The sequence below is a fragment of the Triticum urartu genome, chromosome 1A, assembly GCF_056163025.1.
Source record: "Triticum urartu cultivar PI428250 chromosome 1A, HENAU_Tu73, whole genome shotgun sequence".
In the NCBI taxonomy this organism is placed as follows: domain Eukaryota; kingdom Viridiplantae; phylum Streptophyta; class Magnoliopsida; order Poales; family Poaceae; genus Triticum; species Triticum urartu.
In genome coordinates, this window is record NC_141873.1 from 296,441,669 (window position 1) to 296,463,559 (window position 21,891).

General features: G+C 44.4%; 1 protein-coding gene across 14 annotated transcripts; it reads left to right on the forward strand.

The window, feature by feature from the left end:
- Window positions 1–4,088: 4,088 nt before the first annotated feature.
- On the forward strand, window positions 4,089–21,579 carry LOC125507921 (uncharacterized). 14 transcript variants are annotated; one of them, XR_015601701.1, is made up of 5 exons: window positions 4,089–4,563; window positions 5,270–5,413; window positions 6,554–6,689; window positions 16,259–16,994; window positions 17,072–17,280. XR_015601701.1 is itself a non-coding variant. In XM_087519061.1 (4 exons), the coding sequence occupies exon 4, from the start codon at window positions 19,287–19,289 to the stop codon at window positions 20,307–20,309; it is 1,023 nt and encodes a 340-aa protein (XP_087375187.1). In that variant the 5' UTR covers window positions 4,089–4,563; window positions 5,270–5,413; window positions 6,544–6,689; window positions 17,862–19,286; the 3' UTR covers window positions 20,310–21,579. The 14 variants fall into 14 exon arrangements, 2 of the variants coding, with proteins under 2 accessions (XP_087375187.1, XP_087375185.1); XR_015601706.1 differs by having other exon boundaries at window positions 17,076–17,280; XR_015601698.1 differs by lacking the exons at window positions 16,259–16,994; window positions 17,072–17,280 and adding exons at window positions 10,523–12,716; window positions 12,831–13,090.
- The last annotated feature ends 312 nt before the right edge of the window (window positions 21,580–21,891 follow it).

A 21,891-nucleotide genomic window follows, 5' to 3' on the forward strand; every position in this document is an offset into this window, starting at 1 on the left:
GGCAATGCACGGTACCGAAGAGGCTAGCAAGGATGGAAGGGTAAGAGTGCGTATAATCCATGGACTCAACATTAGTCATAAAGAACTCACATACTTATTGCAAAAATCTACAAGTCATCAAAAACCTCGGCACTATGCGCATGCTCCTAGGGGGATAGATTGGTAGAAAAATACCATCGCTTGTCCCCGACCACCACTCATAAGGAGGACAATCAAATAACACCTCATGTTTCAAATTTGTTACATAACATTTACCATACGTGCATGCTACGGGACTTGCAAACTTCAACACAAGCATTTCTCAATTTTACAACTACTCAACTAGCACGACTTTGATATTATTACCTCCATATCTCAAAACAATCATCAAGCATCAAACTTCTCTTAGTATTCAAAACACTCATAAGAAAATTTTACTAATCTTGAATACCTAGCATATTAGGATTTTAAGCAAAGTACCATGCTATTTAAGACTCTCAAAATAATCTAAGTGAAGCATGAGAGATCAATGGTTTCTATAAAACAAATCCACCACCGTGCTCTAGAAGATATAAGTGAAGTACTAGAGCAAAACTATATAACTCAAAAGATATAAGCGAAGCACATAGAGTATTCTAACAAATTCCAAATCATGTATGGCTCTCTCAAAAGGTGTGTACAGCAAGGATGATTGTGGTAAACTAAAAAGTAAAGACTCAAATCATACAAGACGCTCCAAGCAAAACACATATCATGTGACGAGTAAAAATATAGCTCCAAGTAAAGTTACCGATAGAAGTAGACGACAGAGGGGATGCCTTCCGGGGCATCCCCAAGCTTTGGCTTTTAGGTGTCCTTAGATTATCTTGGGGTGCCATGGGCATCCCAAAGCTTAGGCTCTTGCCACTCCTTGTTCCATAATCCATCAAATCTTTACCCAAAACTTGAAAACTTCACAACACAAAACTCAAAGTAGAAAATCTCGTGAGCTCCGTTAGCGAAAGAAAACAAAAGACCACTTCAAGGTACTGTAATGAACTCATTCTTTATTTATATTGGTGTTAAACCTACTGTATTCCAACTTCTCTATGGTTTATAAAATATTTTACTAGCCATAGATTCATCAAAATAAGCAAACAACACACGAAAAACAGAATCTGTCAAAAACAGAACAGTCTGCAGTAATCTGTAGCTAGCGCGAGATATGGAACCCAAAAAAATTCTAAAATAAATTGCTGGACGTGAGGAATTTATCTATTAATTATATGCAAAAGGAATTAACTAAATAGCACTTTCAAAAAAAAATGGCAGCAGTTCTCGTGAGCACTAAAGTTTCTGTTTTTTTACAGCAAGTGTAACAAGACTTTCCCCAAGTCTTCCCAATGGTTCTACTTGGCACAAACACTAATTAAACACAAAAAACAAACAACCTAAATAGAGGCTAGATAAATTATTTATTACTAAACATGTGCAAAAAGCAAGGAATAAAAATAAAATTGGGTTGCCTCCCAACAAGCGCTATCGTTTAACGCCCCTAGCTAGGCATAACAAGTAAGGATAGATCTAGGTATTGCCATATTTGGTAGGCAATCCATAAGTGGCTCTCATAATAGATTCATAAGGTAATTTAATTTTCTTTCTAAGAAAGTGTTCCATGCCTTTCCTTAATGGAAATTGGAATCTAATATTTCATTTCTTCATATCAATAATTGCACCAATCGTTCTAAGGAAAGGTCTACCAAGAATAATAGGACATGAAGGATTGCAATCTATGTCAAGAACAATAAAATCTATGGGTACATAATTCCTATTTGCAACTAGTAGACTGCCCGTGCGTTGCAACGGGATTTTGAAAATTTGTATTTGTTGCATGTCAAACGAAAGATAATAATTGGCAACAAATGCCGACATCGGTAGATCAATGAAACAAAGATGACCGGTAACCGCTGCACCGTCCGGTGAAGTACCACCGCTCTCCTAGCACCCGAAGCGTCGCGTACAGAGCAACACCTTCAAGAAGGAATGCAACGACGACGCCACTGCTGCCCGGACAAGTCCTAGGGTTTCCCTCGGTACGCACAGGACAGTGGGGAAGGCGTATACCCGAGGACCTTTAGGGAGGTCCGGCAGCGTCTGCAGGCGGCACCACGTCGATGCCGGACGAGCCGCCAGGGATTTCACGAACCCAAACACAACCACCACCACCCCCGACGATCTGAAGTGTACCAACCAACCTGCCGCCCACCAGCCTTTGCCACCACGTTCACTGAACCAACTTCGTCATCTCCTGAGGCCACCGACACGAGATCTAGAGGAGGGAAGAGGAGCCAAGGGGCTCGGGGGCATCCACAACTCAGCCGACGAGAGGGGACAACCTTCGCCGCTGCCGCGAAGCCGACCAGACATGACGGCAGGGGCCTACCAGGCCCCTACTGGCCCGACCGGGCCCAAATGGGTTAGGGCAGCCCCTGCTGCCACACTGCAGCACGTCGGCCGACAAAGCCGCCACCACCCGCACCCCCCGATGCCTCGCCACCACCACCAGGGAGCCACACCGCCGCACATCGGACCGCCAGCCCGCCTCAACCCAGATGGGGCCCAAAATGGCCTAGATCTGGGCGGAGTGGACGCCGCCAGCCAGCCGCAGCACCACGCGCCTTGCAGCCAACGGCCGCGTCGCCGCATCAGGGGCACCCACGGCCCGCAACACGCATGCGGGGAAAGAACGGCCCGCCTTCGCCCGAGGAGCACCACCGCCATCAGCCCCCCCACCCCACCCCCAACGCACGAGCGGGGAAAGAACGGCCCGCCTCTGCCAGCACCGCGTGGGAATGACCTGGCGGACCACGCCGGCGGCGGCAGGGGGGAAAGACGGGGAGGGGTTGGAGGAGAGGGGGGGTCGGGGATTCGCATGTCGCCCGCGAGGGGGGAGGGGTGAGCGAGCGAACAGATCAAATCATTGTAGGACGTTTTTCTTAGGTGCTTGAAACCATACAATTTACCATTTAGAAACACTATAGAAAAACACATCTTCTAGAACATACTACTCCTACCTCTCTTGTGATAGGTAGATATATCAATCCTTGATAACATTTATTGTTAGAATTTTATTTCCATTTATTTTTATTTTTATCATAAGAGAGGTAGAATGGCCGTGCGTTGCCACAGACTTTTGGAATATTTTGTTAAAGTTATATATAAACATAATGCATGTTAAATTTCACATGTATAGAAAAGATAGCACGAGTGCAATCGAGTAATAATTAAAATCCACTTCACTTGCAATGTAATATGGTAAAAAAGGTAATTTGACGATGTATACATAGAGAGCGATGATTCAACTAATAACCTATTACAAATTAAGATTAGCTTGATGCGCTTATGATATTCATGCACAATATCAGGAATGTGGTCGTCAGCTTTTTGCAGGAGTGGCGCCTCTTCTTCGCTCCATGTCGTCTCCCGACCTCTCCTATCCCTTCCACGATGTCAGCCGCCCCCTCCTCCTTCCTCCACAACTTCGATGGTCCTCCTCTTCACGCCACTGTCGAAGCCCATCCGCTTTTGTCATTGCCGCACATCATCCTCTTCCTTCCATGGCATCGTTCGACACCTCCTCTCCACGCCAGCTGTCATGTCTCCTTTCCCTCTAATCCCTCGATGGTGTCACGTACATCACCCTCTCTCCGCCACGTCGTTGCTGACCTCCTCTGCCCGACAACCTCTCACGCCACCCACATCCTCCTCTCCCCGCCAAGCCGCGCCGAGCATAGTCTAGCTTCCCCTCAAGCTTCTCCTCCTATCCCCAATCCATCATTGTCTCATGTGAAAACTGCTAGTACTGTTTTTCTCTAAAACTACAAACTCCTAGGAGTTTAACATTGCTGTGGATCTGTCATATAAATAATGTCATGCTTGCTTGTTAATTTATGCTAATTTAAACTGAACTCACTATCTAGATCCTGCTTTGTTACATGTTGGGTGCTGGATGTAGTGCCAGGCTCCACGTGTACTGTGTAATGTGGTCTAAGAAAGAACCAAGTTGCTAATCACGTAAACATGTAAAACAAAAGAGACAAACCAAATTAGTTTTTCCACCTATCCTGACTTATCCTCACGGCAGCCACCCTCTCACTCTCTCATCCCATGGCACCCCTCTGCAAGACCACACTCTCTCACCCCTCTTGCTCGTTCTCTCCGCCACATCGTCGCCGCCGCCAACCCTCTCCGCCACGCCGTCCCAGCCGCCACAACTCCCCACCTTGGCGCGTCCCTGCCTCCTCCCATCCCCTCCACTCCTCGGTCCCCGCCACAGTTATCTGTTTCGGCCGGGTCCAGTGAGCAGTGGCGAGACCAGGTGTCGCGGTGAGCAGCCGGATCCGGCCGTCGGCGAGCCGCGCCGTGGATCTAGCCATCCCAGGGCGATTTCCGGAGCCGAGGGCGACTTGAAGATTTCTACCTCAAGCTGAGCCGCACCGTCGATCTGGCCAACCCAGGCTGAGTTGCTAGCTTGCTGCCTGTTGGCCTGCTACACAGCGTACTGATAGTATGCTCGGTATTTGACAGGGAAATCACACAGCGAAGGTACAATTTTTTTGAGTTTTGTTTCAGTCCAGATGTACCAAACATTATATTTCTACGAACTGAAAATCAACTGTAAACATATGTATCCTAAACATTCTATTTGAATCACCTATTGTACTTTGATTACCCCGTAGTCTTTTCTTCTCAGTCTCACTCTCAAATCCAGCTTCATGCACTTCCGTGACCTTTTCTTATCTAGAATCTGTTGAGGCTGTTACCTTTCTCTGAAAAATGCTATATATCTTGGGCTTTGGAGGAATAAAAAAGCTCTCCACTTGAATCAAATAAATTATGGCGTTAGCAGTAGCACAGTAAGGGTTCTCACCTGCATAAGTTCTTTTGAGTGACCAAGTCAGATGTGATTATTTTGTTATCTCACAACTCATGATTGTTGATTTCCAAACTCCGTTTGACATAACCGTTAGGTTCTTGTGCGTTGTGATGTAGTAAATGTTGTTGTGATCTTCAAAATGAGAAGGCAGATTAGTCTAATCTCCATTCTGTCTTCTTCTACAACTGAAAGATTCAGAGGTGTCACACTTGGAGCAGAGGAAGAAATTTCTTTTGTTCTTACCTTCTCTACAAAGATGTGCATATAGTAACTCTGTTTAGTCATTTCCACCATGTTTCTATGGTTTTCTATTCTGTTGTCTTTTCATATATATCCCTTTGAAGCAATGGGCGTTAATATATTAATTGTAACAAGGTTGGAGACTGATGCGGATGCGTGCAAGGGCAACGTTGGATGACACCTAGAAGAGCAAGCACAGTGCAGCGAAGGAAGTACCGAGCTTCGGCAGCACTACACCATCGTCCTCTGCCTCACCGAGCACATCAATTTCATGAGATGGTGAGAGCATTTCGACAGATTGTGTACTTTTCAATTTTAGACCTTTGTGCTCTAGATGCCATTGCTGGATGTCGACTTGGTGGTGAGATTTCTCAAATGCTCCAATGCTCCAAGTTGAGTCTTAACTTCAAAATAAAAAACGTAGCATCTGCAAGTTCTCGACCATCCTTGATTTGATTAACCATCATGCAGCTGTTATATTTTTTGCAGCTGTAATCTTTAATATGAACATATTTTCATAATAGTGGTAAAACATGTTTCTAAAGAAAAACATGAAAGTTGTTTCTTAAAAAAATGGTGGTAACTCTTTCTCTAAATAAAAAAATTGTGTAATTCGTTTTCTGAATAATCTGAAATATTGTAAAAACAAGGTTAATAAAAAATTGTGACAACTATGTTTATGAAGTTTTTTGTGTACTTCATTTTTTATGATTAGGCTACGTTTATGACCAGACCGGACAGTCGTCGTTTTTTTATAGACTGTACAAAAATTTGTAGGCATGTACCACAAGAAAGTACGTAAGATCTGAAAACTTGACAATGGTAGGGTGCTTAATAAATGTATTTGGAAATGTGGTGCTTCATAAATATTGAAACAATGGACCTATGAGTACAGGGCTGAGCACGGATTGAAAAGTTTAACCTGGCTAGCTACCAAAAAAGGCATCCTCGAGGATTTGTTTCGTTGATTTGGTTTAATCCTTATTCCAGAACCATCAATAATTACACAGACAGTACTTTCTATTGTCTCAGGTTAACTCTTGATTGGAACCTGACTGAACAATGAACAAGTCCAAGTATCTTGACAAAATTTCAGTAGTAACCAAATTTCAAATAAGCACCTTTTATGCCAAGAAATTAACCATCAAGCATAATTTGCAATATATTATCAATCTGACAAAAGAATCACTACAAATTCTATTAAATCCTTTTTTAAATAGGGGTTTTCATCACGTTTAGAAATCAGACTGTAAACAACAATTTTCAGTGCATGTTCAAGGTGTGTTACAGGCCTACATCTATATCAGAATCTCAAATTACACATTTTCAAAGTATACTGTGTGACACATATATTGTACTACATAGTTCTTGTTTATTTCTTGTCACCTATTTGTTATATCTAACAATAGGATATTCTAGATCAACTCCCCGCATAGACCCGCTTCAAGGGAGGAGGATGCAGAGGCCAGCAACAAGGAGCGGGTGTGGGTGCTCATCCTCGCTGCTGACCACAAGTGCTGCGACAAACTTTGGGCAGAATTCGATCCCTCCACGGGTATGAGCAAATCAAACACTGCTTACTTCTTTCTGTCTGTTGTCTGCTGAAGTAGCTAATAGACCGCTTTAGAATGTTGTGAGCTTGGTTATTTTACATTGTTTGCTAATATCAAGCAAAGAATGAATGCTGGAGTGTGTTACCGTGCTTCATTACAATCCCTAGAGAACTTTAGAAAGGGTGTTTCTGTCCACCCACATAAATCAAAAGATAAATCTATGATTGCGCGGCAGGCCTGATAATCCACACCAGACCAATCAAAAAAGAGGACAATCTGTGACTTGTTGATTAATTAACAAACCCGGTGTTGTTGTCCACTACCAGCCGGCCGGAGGCCCCAACTCGTTTGGCTCCGTCTACGTGGTGCCAGGAGATTAGCACATGGATGCATCCGCCGGCAGTACCAACTGCACATCAAAGAACAACGGATTAATACGTTGACAGGGATAGAAAGAAAAATATGAAACTCGGACACACAGAATTTGCAATTATCAACAAACACTAATTTGAATACCTTCTAAATCTCACATAGTGCAGGGCTGCTCTGAATATCATTGTGTTCCGTAAATAATGTTCCTTTCCTAGTCTACTACCGGGTGCACAATCCATCGACCACCATGATCCTCTGTCACATTAAAGCTGTCCTACATCATCAGATTGGAGTCTTTGCTCTTGTTGATAAATTGCGTAACACTCTGAAACACAACGATATTTTTTTACTCATCAGATTCAGATTGGAGTCTGTTTTTTTCTACTCTGAAACACAAAAAGAACATTGTCCCATTGTCAATGGAGTAAAGAAAGAATAGATTATCTTCATGCCCCCGTATTTATGAAAAATATTTATTCAACAAAAACATGTCTACCTGCCCACTTCATTGCAAACCAACTCACGTGTGCAGCAACACTATTTATTAATTAATGTAAAATATGTCTGCCACTCAACAAAGTTTAGAACCAAATGGACAACTATGAAGAAGCATAAATATTTTGTAATCCTTTTTAGCTTCCCTTACATGTTGTAGGCAGCATACGATACTTATCTGAAATACCTAAAGGCACAAGAAAAGCTAGTGTAGAATGAAGAAACTTTAATCTAACCTCGCTCAATCTGGTGTATTTCCTTGAGCACCCATGCGAGTGTCTTAGCTCTTCTTCGTACGCATGGGGCACGAGCATGTTCTCCAGGGAGGACAGTAGCTCTCACCCACGACCTCCTCGATGTCGTTGGCGAAGTAGCAGAGGGTGACAGCGTGGAATTGCTTGGTCGCTTGTGTGGGTGACCTCAAGGCGTTGCTGGTGGGAGGTCACAGACAAGCGCGTGCTGTCAGTGAAGATGGATCTAGAGAACAAGAATTCAACCTACAATTAAAAACTGCACATACATACTATGTATGCCCTCCATATGTCTCAATTCAGATTACACATGTCTTACCTGCATCTCAATACTCCACATAATGTTGGTCACTCAGATTGTCCTCCTCGTCTTCTACAATTTTGCTGTTCGTGTACGCTACCCTATCCCCTGGTCAAAAAGCAATTACCGATTAGTGCAAAGGGATAACATAGAGAGGGCAGAAAAATGACCGGTGCAACTCCCAGCCACATCCCTCACAAATTCATCTCCATTGCCAACCAAATACGAGTGCAAAATCGCCTGCTCCCTAGCCTCTCAACCATGTCAGGTGTAAATAGAACAGCCGCCAGTCGTCGCCTCCGCCCATCGACCACACATCATGCAGAGAACAAGACGTACAATGCTGAGAGAACAACACGTACAATATTGAGAGAACTATGGCATGATTCAGAGAAAAACCGTCACGTTCCTCGTGCACCGTCAGCACACACCAAGCATGATTCAAAAGTGGTGGATCCAAATTTTGCAAACTTACTGGGAGAAGTGCTATTGAAAGGTACCATGCAGGTTAGCTAGGGCGAGTCCTCTGGAAGGGGATACGTCCCATTCAGGCTGACCCCCCTTTGCTTTGGTCTACTGTTGTTAATTCTCTGCTGAATAAATACCAACGTCGGCAATGGATGTACAAATTTTGTGGAGTCACCATGGCGATGCAAGATCTGAAGAAAATATAGTGGGGCCTGACCTTGCTGCTGCTGACTAACATAGATTGAGAAGGCAATGGCTGCAGGCTTCGAGTACGACGTCAGGGAGGATGATGCCTAGGTCGTTGAATGTATCCCCAACCATGGATCTCCTCTTCCTCCTTTTGATCGCCTCCCGATCTCACAAGCACCCTTGCCCGGGATACATGGACGCCGTACACGCGGGAAGATGGATAGAGCCACACACCCCTACCTTGACCAATCACTGATGTGGAGGGGGTTAACGATGGCTGGATCTGGAACGTCGGCGGGTGGGGAGGCCACGGTCGTCGTGGCACCGATTGATATCCATGGCAAGGCGTCTTCGCAAGGGAGGCGGTGGCGTGTGGAGAAGGATCGGCAAGGCTCCTGAAGGGGATCGTCTTCGGATCCTCGACATGATGGGCAGCAGGTCCTTAACGGGATCGACGGCGTCTCCTGAAGTGGATCGTGGGCGGCGGCAAAGGGATGGAGCGGCGGCGGCTTTGATGTGCGAGGTCGGCGGCGAAGGGATGGAGCGGCGGTGGCGAAGGATGGAGGGCGGCGGCGCATGGTTTGCTGAGCGAGTCGTGCGTGCGAGTGGTTCTCGCTCGAGGGTGGGCGGCCTCGCTCGTACGTGCGTGCGATTGTTTTGGGTTTTTTTTCGCTGGTTAATTTTTGCTGGTTTGTGCTCGGTGGTTTATTTTCGATCGTCTCAATTAATTACGACGGGAGGTTGGGCGTGTGCTGGACTCGATCGCGGGGTTTTTCTTGGTTTTTCGCGTCTGAGAGGGAGGTGGGAGGAAGTACCAAAGAAGTACCAAAAAAGACTGGGTGAGGTTGGGCGAAAATAAAACTCGAAACGCGACCTACCAACTGAGACATTAGGAGTAGAGATAATAAGAACATCATTAATTCTTCCCGTGGGTTTCTTAATAGTGGAATCCGCAAGGTGCAAGTTTAGAGAGCAATCATCAAAATCACGGAAACCTAACAAATCACATAAAGTCTTTGGAATCGTGGAAACACTAGCACCCAAATCACATAAAGCATAGCATTCATGATCTTTAATTTTAATTTTAATAGTTGGTTCCCACTCATCATAGTTTTCTAGGGACAGAAACTTCTAATTCAAGTTTTTTTTCATAAGATTGCATCAAGGCATCAACGATATGTTTAGTAAACGCTTTATTTTGACTATAAGCGTGAGGAGAATTTAGCACGGATTGCAACAAGGAAATACAATCAATCAAAAAGCAATTTTCATAGTTAAATTCCTTGAAATTCATAATAGTGGGTTTAGCAACATTTAGGATTTTAATTTCTTCAATCCCACTTTTATCAATTTTAGCATCAAGATCAAAAAATTCCGAATTCTTGGAACGCCTTCTAGATAAAGGTGGATCATATTCAGTCCCATCATTATCAAAATTCATATTGCAAAACAAAGATTTAATAGGGGACACATTAATAACTTTTAGATCTTCATCTTTATTTTTATAGTAATCCTGTTTAGCGGCCATCCTATTAACTAAGGTAGCCTGCTTATTCAAAATTTCAGCAGTCAATTTCTCAAGAAGAGCAATCTGGGATCTTAAACCATTGAATTCTTTAGACATATCATCAAGCTCTTTGTTCATAAAACTCATAAAACTTTTCTGTTCCTTAAGCTTGTTTCTGAAGAAACTATTATGTTCAAATTGCAAAACCATAAAACTCCTTACATTGTTTTCGATCTTTTCTATCCTTTTAAGGTGAAGATCACCAGATTTAGGTAGAGCCATAGTGGCAAGCAAGCAAACAAAAAGCAAGCGGGCAAAAAAAGGCAAATAGAGAAAGAGAGGGAGGATAGAGAGAGAGGGCGAATAAAACGGCAAGGGTGAAGTGGAGGAGAGAAAAACGAGAGGCAAATGGCAAATAATGTAATGCGGGAGATAAGGGTATGTGATGGGTACTTGGTATATTGACTTTTGCGTAGACCTCCCGGCAACGGCGCCAGCAATCCTTCTTGCTACCTCTTGAGCACTGTGTTGGTTTTCCCCGAAGAGGAAGGGACGATGCAGCAAAGTAGCGTAAGTATTTTCCTCAGTTTTTGAAAATCAAGGTATCAATCCAGTAGGAGGCTACGCGCGAGTCCCTCACACCTGCACAAAACAAATAAATCCTCGCAACCAACGCGATAAGGGGTTGTCAATCCCTACACGGCCACTTATGAGAGTGAGATCTGATAGATATGATGAGATAATATTTTTGATATTTTGTGATAAAGATGCAAAGTAAAAATAAAAGCAAAGTTAAAAAGCAAAGGAAATAACTAAGTATTAGGAGATTAATATGATGAAGATAGACCTGGGGGCCATAGGTTTCACTAGTGGCTTCTTTCGAGAGCATAAGTATTCTATGGTGGGTGAACAAATTACTGTTGAGCAATTGACAGAATTGAGCATAGTTATGAGAATATCTAGGTATGATCATGTATATAGGCATCACGCCTGAGACAAGTAGACCGACTCCTGCCTGCATCTACTACTATTACTTCACTCATCAACCGCTATCCAGCATGCATCTAGAGTATTAAGTTAATGAAAACAGAGTAACGCCTTAAGCAAGATGACATGATGTAGAGGGATAAACTCATGCAATATGATGAAAACCCCATCTTGTTATCCTCGATGGCAACAATGCAATATGTGCCTTGCTGCCCCTACTGTCACTGGGAAAGGACACCGCAAGATCGAACCCAAAGCTAAGCACTTCTCCCATTGCAAGAAAGATTAATCTAATAGGCCAAACCAAATTGATAATTTGAAGAGACTTGCAAAGATAACCAACCATACATAAAAGAATTTAGAGAAGATTCAAATATTGTTCATAGATAGACTTGATCATAAACCCACAATTCATCGGTCTCAACAAACACACCGCAAAAAGAAGATTACATCGAATAGATCTCCACAAGAGAGGGGGAGAACATTGTATTAAGATCCAAAAAGAGAGAAGAAGTCATCTAGCTACTAACTATGGACCCATAGGTCGAGGTGAACTACTCGCACTTCATCGGAGGGGCTATGGTGTTGATGTAGAAGCCCTCCGTGATCGATGCCCCCTCCGGCGGAGCTCCGGAATAGGCCCAAGATGGGATCTCATGGATACAGAAAGTTGCGGCAGTGGAATTAGGGTTTGGCTCTGTATCTGATCGTTTGGGGGTACGTAGGTATATATAGGAGGGAGTACGTCGGTGGAGCAACAAGGGGCCCACGAGGGTGGAGGGCGCGCCTGGGGGTAGGCGCGCCCCTACCTCGTGGCCTCCTTTTTTGTGTCTTGACGTAGGGTCCAAGTCTCCTGAGTCTTGTTCGTTGAGAAAATTATGTTTTCGAAGGTTTCATTCCGTTTGGACTCCGTTTGATATTCTTTTTCTTCGAAACCCTAAAATAGGCAAAAACAACAATTCTGGGTTGGGCCTCCGGTTAATAGGTTAGTCCCAAAAATAATATAAGAGTGAATAATAAAGCCCAATAATGTCCAAAACAGTAGATAATATAGCATGGAGCAATCAAAAATTATAGATACGTTGGAGATGTATCAACAGTGTCATTGACAGAGTTCTTCAATCACTGTCAACAAGCTACAAAAGCTTCGTGATGAACTATAATATGCAAGGGATGGATAAGACAATTCTTAAGCTCTTCGCAATGCTAAAAGCTGCGAAGGTAGAAATCAAGAAGGAGCATCAAGTGTTGATGGTTAATAAGACCATTAGTTTTAAGAAAAAGGGCAAAAGGAATAAGGAGAACTTCAAGAAGAACGGCAAGCAAGTTGCTGCTCAAGTGAAGAAGCCCAAGTTTGGACCTAAGCCTGAAACTGAGTGCTTCTACTGCAAAGGGACTGGTCACTGGAAGCGGAACTGTCCCAAATATTTGGCGGATAAGAAGGATGGCAAAGTGAAAGGTATATTTGATATACATGTTATTGATGTGTACCTTACTAATGCTCATAGTAACTCGTAGTAGCGCCTGGGTATTTGATATTGGTTCTGTTGCTCATATTTGCAACTCTAAACAGGGGTTACAGATTAAGCGAAGATTGGCTAAGGACGAGGTGACGATGCGCGTGGGAAATGGTTCCAAAGTTGATGTGATCGCGGTCGGCACGCTACCTCTACATCTACTTTCGGGATTAGTATTAGACCTAAATAATTGTTATTTGGTGCCAGCGTTAAGCATGAACGTTATATATAGATCTTGTTTGATGCGAGACAGTTATTCATTTAAATCGGATAATGATGGTTGTTCTATTTAAATGAGTAATATCTTTTATGGTCATGCACCCTTGATGAGTGATCTATTTTTATTGAATCTCGATAGTAGTGATACACATATTCATAGTATTGAAGCCAAAAGATATAAGTTTAACAATGATAGTGAAACTTATTTGTGGCGCTGCTGTTTAGGTCATATTAGTGTAAAGCGCATGAAGAAACTTCATGCCGATGGGCTTTGGAATCACTTGATGCTTGCGAACCATGCCTCATGGGCAAGATGACTAAGACTCCGTTCTTCGGAACAATAGAACGAGCAACAGACTTATTGGAAATAGTACATATTGATGTATGTGGTCCAATGAGTGTTGACGCTGACGGAGGGTATTATTATTTTCTGACCTTCATAGATGATTTGAGCATATATGGGTATGTCTACTTGATGAAACATAAGTCTGAAACATTTAAAAAGTTCAAAGAATTTTAGAGTGAAGTGAAAAATCATCGTAACTAGAAAATTAAGTTTCTATGATCTGATCATGGAGGTGAATATTTGAGTTATGAGTTTGGTCTTCATTTGAAACAATGTCGAATAATTTCGCAACTCACGCCACCTGAAACACCACAATATAATGATGTGTCCGAATATCGTAACCACACTTTATTAGATATGGTGTGATCTATGATGTCTCTTACTGATTTACCGTTATCATTTTGGGGTTATGCTTTAGAGACGGCTGCATTCACGTTAAATGGGGCACCATCAAAATCTGTTGAGACGACACCATATGAACTATGGTTTGGCAAGAAACCTAATTTGTCGTTTCTTAAAGTTTGGGGCTGCGATGCTTATGTGAAAAAGCTTCAAACTGATAAGCTTGAACCCAAAATGTGTCTTCATAGGATACCCAAAGGAAATTGTTAGGTACACCTTTTATCACAGATCTAAAGGCAAGATACTCATTGCTAAGAATGAATCCTTTCTAGAGAAGGAGTTTCTCTCGAAAGAAGTGAGTGGGAGGAAATTAGAACTTGATGAAGTGTGACGCCCGGATACTTAAGTTACAGTGAACCTCTACTAATGACGCCACGTCACCTTAATTACCGTTGCTGATCTCGCGTTAGATTGAAATCGATTCGAATCCAAATTAAAAAATTAGGCAAACAACAAAAGTTTTCAAACAATGAAACTAAAATGTTCGTGTCATGCCAGAAAATGCATAGGTGATTGTGGTAGTGAAACCAAACTTTTATGAAATGCTTAACTGCACTAAAATAATTTAAATAGTAGCAAACCTAATTATTTCAATGCCTTTACTAATTAATAAAATATCAAACTAAATTATTTGGGAACTAGACTTTTTGTGACAGTGAACTAAATTGAAATACTAGATTAGATGCCTAGTATATATTTTACAAAAACTAAAACAATAAAAAACAAAGATAAAACAGAATAAAAGAAAAATAAGAAGGGAAAAACAAAACTAACAAAAAAAAGGAAATGAGAAGACCCTCCCAGCTCCCCATGGGCCTCGGCCCATCCCACACGGCCCAATCGGCCCACCCCATGCTGCCTCCTGGCCTATTAGGCCACCCCACACACCCGAACCCTAACCACCAGACCCCCCACTTCCCCGCACGCACCCACGCTCCTCTCCTCCCCCCGATTTGGGATCTGGATCGGGCCATGTCCCGACCCCGCCGCTCGCCCCGACACCGCACCCGCCTGGCGTCTCCGACCACCCGCTGCCGTCGCCTCGCCTCCTCGCCCCTCCTTCGCACCGCGAGACACCGCCCGAGGCCTCTACCTCGCCACGCCGTCGTCGAACGCTGCCACCTCGTCGTGCCGTCGCCAGACCTCGACACCTTCGCCAGCTCGCCGGACTGCCGCCTCCTCGTCCCCTCCATGCCGGCCGCCCCGAACTTCGCCGACCGAACCCCTGCACCGGGGGTATGACCCCATCTCCCCTACCCCTTTCCCTAGGTCGTCCGCGCCGGTGCCGTCCCGTACTGCTGCCGTCGTGCTCCCGGCCTCGCCGCGCCTACGCGCCATGCGCGCGCGAGCCCACGCCTGCTCGTGCCTCGCCCCACGGCCATCTCCGCCTTCACCCCACCGCTTCTAGCGCCCGCCTCCGCTCGTCGTGGCTGCCGGCCGCGCCCTCGCCCCACTACACGCTGGCCTTCGCCGGATCCGCGCGTCCGCCCCCTGGCCACGCGCCGCTGCTGCGCGCGGACATCCGCGCTTGGCCGCGCCCCGGCTCGCCGGCGCGCGCCCACGCCCCATCGCATGCCCCTGCTCCCCTCGCCCGGCCTTAGTCGCCGCTGCCGGCCAGTCGTCCCGGTCGCTGTTGCGCTTGCCGCAGTCGCCGGCGTCCCGGCGCCATTCACTGGCGTAGACAGGCGCCCAAACGGGCGGATGCCCACAGCGCCGAACCGCTCGGGCTGTGCCCCACACCCCGCGCCCGTTAACCCTGTTGGCACGCTGGCCCTATGACAAGTGGGGCCTCAAGCCCCTAGAACGTTTATAAAAAAGAATTTAAAAAATTATATAAAATAATAATAATAATATAATTAATTAATTAATTAATTACAGAAGTAATTAACTTAATTAATTTTGATTAATTAAACTAAACAAATAATTAAACTAATTAAACATTAGTTATCTAATTAACCTGGTTAGTTAATTAGCTAATTAATTATTATGACAGTGGGGCCCACCCCTAATTAATTTTGATTAGATTAATTAAACTGTTTAAAAATAATGTGTCACTGACCAGTGGGACCCACTGGTCAGGTTGACCAGTCAACTCTGTTGACTGCTGATGTCAGCATGACATCATGCTGATGTCATTAGTTCATTTTTGAATTAATTTAAATAATTAATTAAATTCCAGAAATTAATAAAATCTTTAGAAAATCATATCTTTTAATCTGTAACTCGGATTAAAATATTTTCAACATGAAAGTTGCTCAGAACGACGAGACGAATCCGGATACGCAGCCCGTTCGTCCGCCACACATCCCTAGCATAGCAAACACACAACTTTCCCCCTCCAGTTCATCTGTCCAAAATCGCGAAACACCAGGAATACTTTCCCGGATGTTTCCCCCTTCACCGGTACCACCTCGTACCGCGTTAGGGCACACCTAGCATCACGCTTTGTCATGTCATGCATCGTCATGCTTTTGTTTGCATTATATTTATTGTTTCTTCCCCCTCTTCTCTCGCTAGACCCCGAGACCGACGCCGCTGCTACCCAGTACGACTACGGTGTTGACGACCCCTCTCTCTTGCTAGAGCAACCAGGCAAGCCCCCCCCCTTGATCACCAGATATCGCCTACTCTCCTCTATACTGCTTGCATTAGAGTAGTGTAGCATGTTACTGCTTTCCGTTAATCCTATCATGTTGCATAGCCTGTCCTTGCTACTACTGTTGTTACCTTTACCTGCAATCCTAATGCTTAGTATAGGATGCTAGTTTATCATCAATGGCCATACATTCTTGTCCGTCTGCCATGCTATAATATCGGGCCGTGATCACTCGGGAGTTGATCACGGGTATATACCTATACATAATATATGATACTTGTGGTGACTAAAGACGGGTCGGCTCGTAGGAGTACCCCGCGAGTGATTCACGGATTGGGTCCGAAAGGACGTTTGTCCCGACGGCCCTCTAAGTGGATCTTTGTGGCGAAGCGACAGGGTAGGTTGAGACCACCTAGGAGAGAGGTGGGCCTGGCCCTGGTCGGCGTTCACGGTTATTTCAAGATAACACGTTTAACGAGATCTTGGTATTTGATCTGAGTCTAGCTACTGGCCTATACGCACTAACCATCTACGCGGGGACAGTTATGGGCACTCGACATCGTGGTATCAGCCGAAGCCTTCGTGACGTCAGCGACTGAGCGACGCGCGCCGGATTGGACTGGAACGTCTGCTTCCGGCCGCGTTCCCAACGTGCAGGTGTGCAAAGGGCGATGGGCCCAGACCCCTGCGCCATAGGATTTAGACCGGCGTGCTGACCTCTCTGTTGTGCCTAGGTAGGGCTGTGACGTGTTGATCTTCCGAGGCCGGGCATGACCCAGGAAAGTGTGTGATGAGGACATCAATACCATTGTTACACCCACAGCCCCTACTGTTACATATACTGGACCAATTACTAGAGCTTGCGCACGCCAATTAAATTACCAGGTACTTTCGTTTCTTGGTAATGATTCTAATGTTCATGAGATTATGATGCTGCCTAAATTGGATACATTTGTTTTGCTTACAAATGAAGGGCCTAGCTTGGAGAAGGATGAACATTGGAGCAAGAACACGCATGGAGTTGATGGCATGCGCAAGGGGATCAAGAACGGAGTTACAAGTGATGATTTCAGGACTTTGAAGCCGCCATAAGGAGTGCATGAAGCCTTGGACGAAATATACAAGATGCCACTTCATAATATTCGTCCATAGGCTATTCTAGGTGCTGCGTCACCTTATTAATGGGTCAGGCCCATGTAATTTCGAAATACTTAAGTATAGGCTATTTTTAGAGTCCGTATGTGTGGGGAAACAAGAGTAAGGGTTGGTTTCGGACCCCACCCTCAAGGGCCACGAAATTCCCCCCTCTTCCTCCATATATACAGCCCTTAGGGCGTCGTTTAGACTTTAGGTTTTGTTTAGATTAAAAGTTCGCCATAGCTGCAACTTCACGTACTTCGTTTGTGTCCAACGACCAGACCAAGACGTCACAGAACCCCACCTTGATCAATAAAGCTTTCATCTTATATTCGCAATATCCCGATTGCAATCTCAGTTTCTTGCTTGTTCTTCGTTTGCTCGCAGGAAACAGACCCTCGTGGTCAGGTTGATCGTGCTCCGGCGTGGTCAATAACCCTCGGAAGTTGGTTTAGCGATTGCTAAGGCGCGACGTCTCGCACGTTCGTAGTCGGATCGTCAAGGTCGACTCCCACAGAAAACGATAGCCACCATCTCATCGAAACATCGGGACACCTTAGCCTCTATCAAGTGGTATCAGATTTCCAGGTTGCTCGGTGAGATTTTTACAGTTTTTCATAGATTAGATCGAGTCTGTTCTTCATACCTAAAGTCCACGAAAAAAAGCCACAAAAAAAAATTTAGGGTTAGTTCATCATCCGAACCAATCTGAGCCTTTGCATAATCTTTTTAGGGTTTTTGCTTTGTTGAATTTGCGGTTGCATCGCCGTGTCAAGTTGCTGGTCTTAGAGTCTAGTCTTTTAGAGTTTCGAGTTCTGGTCATAAGTTGTCACGCCGCCGCCGCACCATCATCATCGCCCATCTACCACTTTTGCTTATCCGCCACCGCTCTGAATCCATATCCATATACCACTATCAATTCGTATCCATATACCACCACCAATCTGTATCCATATACCACCACCGCTACCATATACCACCACCGCTGCCATATACCACAACCATATATCCACCACCAATCCGAGTTCTTCTCATATTAGGTTTGTTCTTGAGATCAATCTAAATTCCGATTCGTGTTTCCTTGCCTGCGTAGGTCTCGGAAAAAAAAAAGTCTGGAGACCCCCGGGCAGTTTTTAGGCCAAAATTTTCACGGGCAAATTTTTTTTCCCTATCCTATTTTTAGGCTTTTCTGAGTCTTTTGAGCCACGTGCCATCATAGTGATTTTTTGTCGCACTTTTTCGTCGTCGCTGCCCTGATTTTCGAAAAAAAGTGAAAAAAAATTTTCATGCCCATCCTATCAGTTTGACGAGGGAAGAGTTTTGAGACACTCGCCATTATAGTGATTTTTCGCAAAAAAAAAGAGGAGCGCAAAAAAAAGGAGCGCAAAAAAAAGAGCGAAAAAAAAGTTCCAGAGTGTGCTTTTCCCTTATTTACGTGCAGCGCCGTGATTTTGTTAGTGTTCTAGGCTCGCGTCTCTAGCACGGTCTAGCCTAGGACCAGCACAGTACCGTCGTTGAGCGTTTATTGAACTTTGCATCTCTGAATTGATTATTGCTGACCCTTTTTGCTACAATACTATAAGCCTTCCCAGCTCCACATACATCTATGTCGTGCGTTTGACTCTCCCTGGCAATCGCTCTATCCAAGCTTTTGAGAGTTTTTGACTACAACGGTTGCCGATCACCGCCTGCTGCTGGGTAAGAACTGGTAAGAATTTGAGTTTGCTTGACGGATTTGTGACACCCGCCACCACCACCACTTGTTAGTAGTCTGTAGGATCATATTATTGTGTGTTTCTATTGCTGCTAACCATGCCAGGATCACAAGCCGACGAGACTGACTGGGAGAACTTGACGAACAAGGAGCTTCATGATACGTTCCAGCAAATGATGAATGGACAGGTGCAAGATGTGATAAACAGATTTGAAGAGGCCATGGAGAAGATAGATGGCATGGAGAAGACGTTTGAAACAAAGCTCGATAACAAGTTTGCTGAATTGCTTTCGCGTTTTCCACCACCACCACCGGCTGCTCCTGCCGCACCTCTGCAACAACAGCAACAACATCGACTACCTCCACGTCGGGAAACAGCCCTCCGCCGAGCGAGCCGTGTCCCTCTTCAGTCGGGCCAAACTGCTGGTGCTGCTGTTGATACTTCTGTGGCTCCTACTGCTGATGTGGAGGAGGATGCTTATGTGGGAGATTATGAGGATGAGGTTGATCAAAATCAGAACTACGTGCCACCAACAGCACAGCAACCACCAGGTCGTCCACATGCAAATAATGGCAATGGTAGGGCTCACCCTCAGGTACGAGATCATGACCATCTCCCTAAACTAAAATTGAATATTCCACCATTTGAGGGTAGATATGTTCCTGATATATATCTTACTTGGGAGTTAGAAACTGAACAACGATTTACATGTTTACAATATCCCGAGGAGAGACGTGTTCCTGCTGCTGTTTGTGCTTTCACTAGTTTTGCATGTGTTTGGTGGTCTGAGCATTGTAGATTATATCCTATTCCGGCTACTTGGGCTGCTTTGAAAACTGCTATGCGTACTCGTTGGGTTCCACCATATTATCAACGTGAATTACTTCAAAAATTGCAGCGCTTAAGACAGGGAAAAAATTCTGTAGAAGAATATTATCAGGAATTACAAACTGGCATGATTAGATGTGGTATTGTTGAGGAGAATGAAGCTATGCTTGCACGTTTTATGGGTGGATTAAATAGAGAGATTCAGACGATTCTAGAGTATAAGGAGTATACTAATATCACGCGTTTATTCCATCTTGCTTGTAAAGCTGAACGTGAAGTGCTGGATCGATAGGCATTGGCACGGACTAACTTTTCTGCAGGTCGACCTTCATCATGGACACCACGTGCATCATCTAGTTCCACACGTTCTGCTACACCGGCGCCTCCGTCGGCTACCACCTCCAACCGTGATACAATAAAGCAGGCACAATCACCACTATCTGCCAAGAGCACACCTTCTGGGCCTGCAAAGAGCTCTTCTTCATCCATGGCATCAACAGGGCAAACACATGATATTATTTGTCGACGTTGCAAGGGTGGAGGTCATTATGCGAGAGAATGCCCATCTAAGCGTGTGATGATTGTTACTGAGGATGGTGGGTATGAGTCCGCTAGTGACTATGATGAGGAGACTTTGGCTCTTATTACATGTGACGAACACGGTGGAGACGATTCTGATCATGAGACGCAATACATGGCTCCTGAAGATGCTGATAGGTATGAATGTTTAGTTGCTCAACGTGTTTTGAGTGTGCAGGTTACATAAGCTGAGCAAAATCAGAGGCATAATTTGTTCCATACAAAGGGAGTTGTGAAGGAATGTTCTGTTCGCGTGATCATAGATGGAGGGAGCTGCAATAACTTGGCTAGCATGGGGATGGTGGAGAAGCTATCTCTCACCACAAGACCACATCCACATCCTTACTACATCCAATGATTCAACAACAGCGGCAAGGTTAAGGTAACATGTACTGTTCGTGTGTATTTTAGTATCTCTACATATGCTGATTATGTTGATTGTGATGTGGTACCTATGCAAGCATGTTCCTTATTACTTGGTAGACCATGGCAATTTGATAAAAATTCTATACACCATGGTAGAAACAATCAGTATACTCTTGTTCATAACGATAAAAATATTACTTTGCTTCCTATGACTCCTGATTCCATTTTGAAAGATGATATTAATAGAGCTAATAAAGCAAAACAGGAGACAAATAAGAGTGAAAATCAGATTGTGGCAAAAGAATTTGAGCACCAAATGAAGCCTAATAATAAACCATCTACTGTTGTTTCTGAAATTAAATTGAAAAGTGCATGTTTACTTGCCACCAAATCTGATATTGATGAGCTAGATTTCAGCAAATCTGTTTGCTATGCTTTTGTGTGCAAAGAGGCATTATTTTCATTCGAGGACGTGCCTTCCTCTTTGCCCCCTGCTGTCACTAATATTTTGCAGGAGTTCGCTGACGTCTTTCCACAAGACGTGCCACCGGGATTACCACCTATTCGAGGGATTGAGCATCAAATTGACTTAATTCCCGGTGCTTCGCTACCCAACCGTGCACCATACCGTACCAATCCAGAGGAGACGAAGGAGATTATGCGTCAAGTACAAGAACTGCTCGACAAAGGTTATATACGCGAATCCCTTAGTCCTTGTGCTGTTCCTATCATTTTAGTGCCGAAAAAGGATGGTACGTCGCGTATGTGCGTTGATTGTAGAGGCATTAATAATATTACTATTCGTTATCGTCATCCTATTCCTAGGCTAGATGATATGCTTGATGAATTGAGTGGCTCTACAATATTCTCCAAAGTTGATTTGCGTAGTGGATACCATCAAATTCGTATGAAATTGGGAGATGAATGGA

Excerpts from the sequence above, each read along its gene's own strand:
- LOC125507921 (XM_087519061.1), top strand. The coding sequence starts at position 19,287 with ATGCCAGGATCACAAGCCGACGAGACTGACTGGGAGAACTTGACGAAC.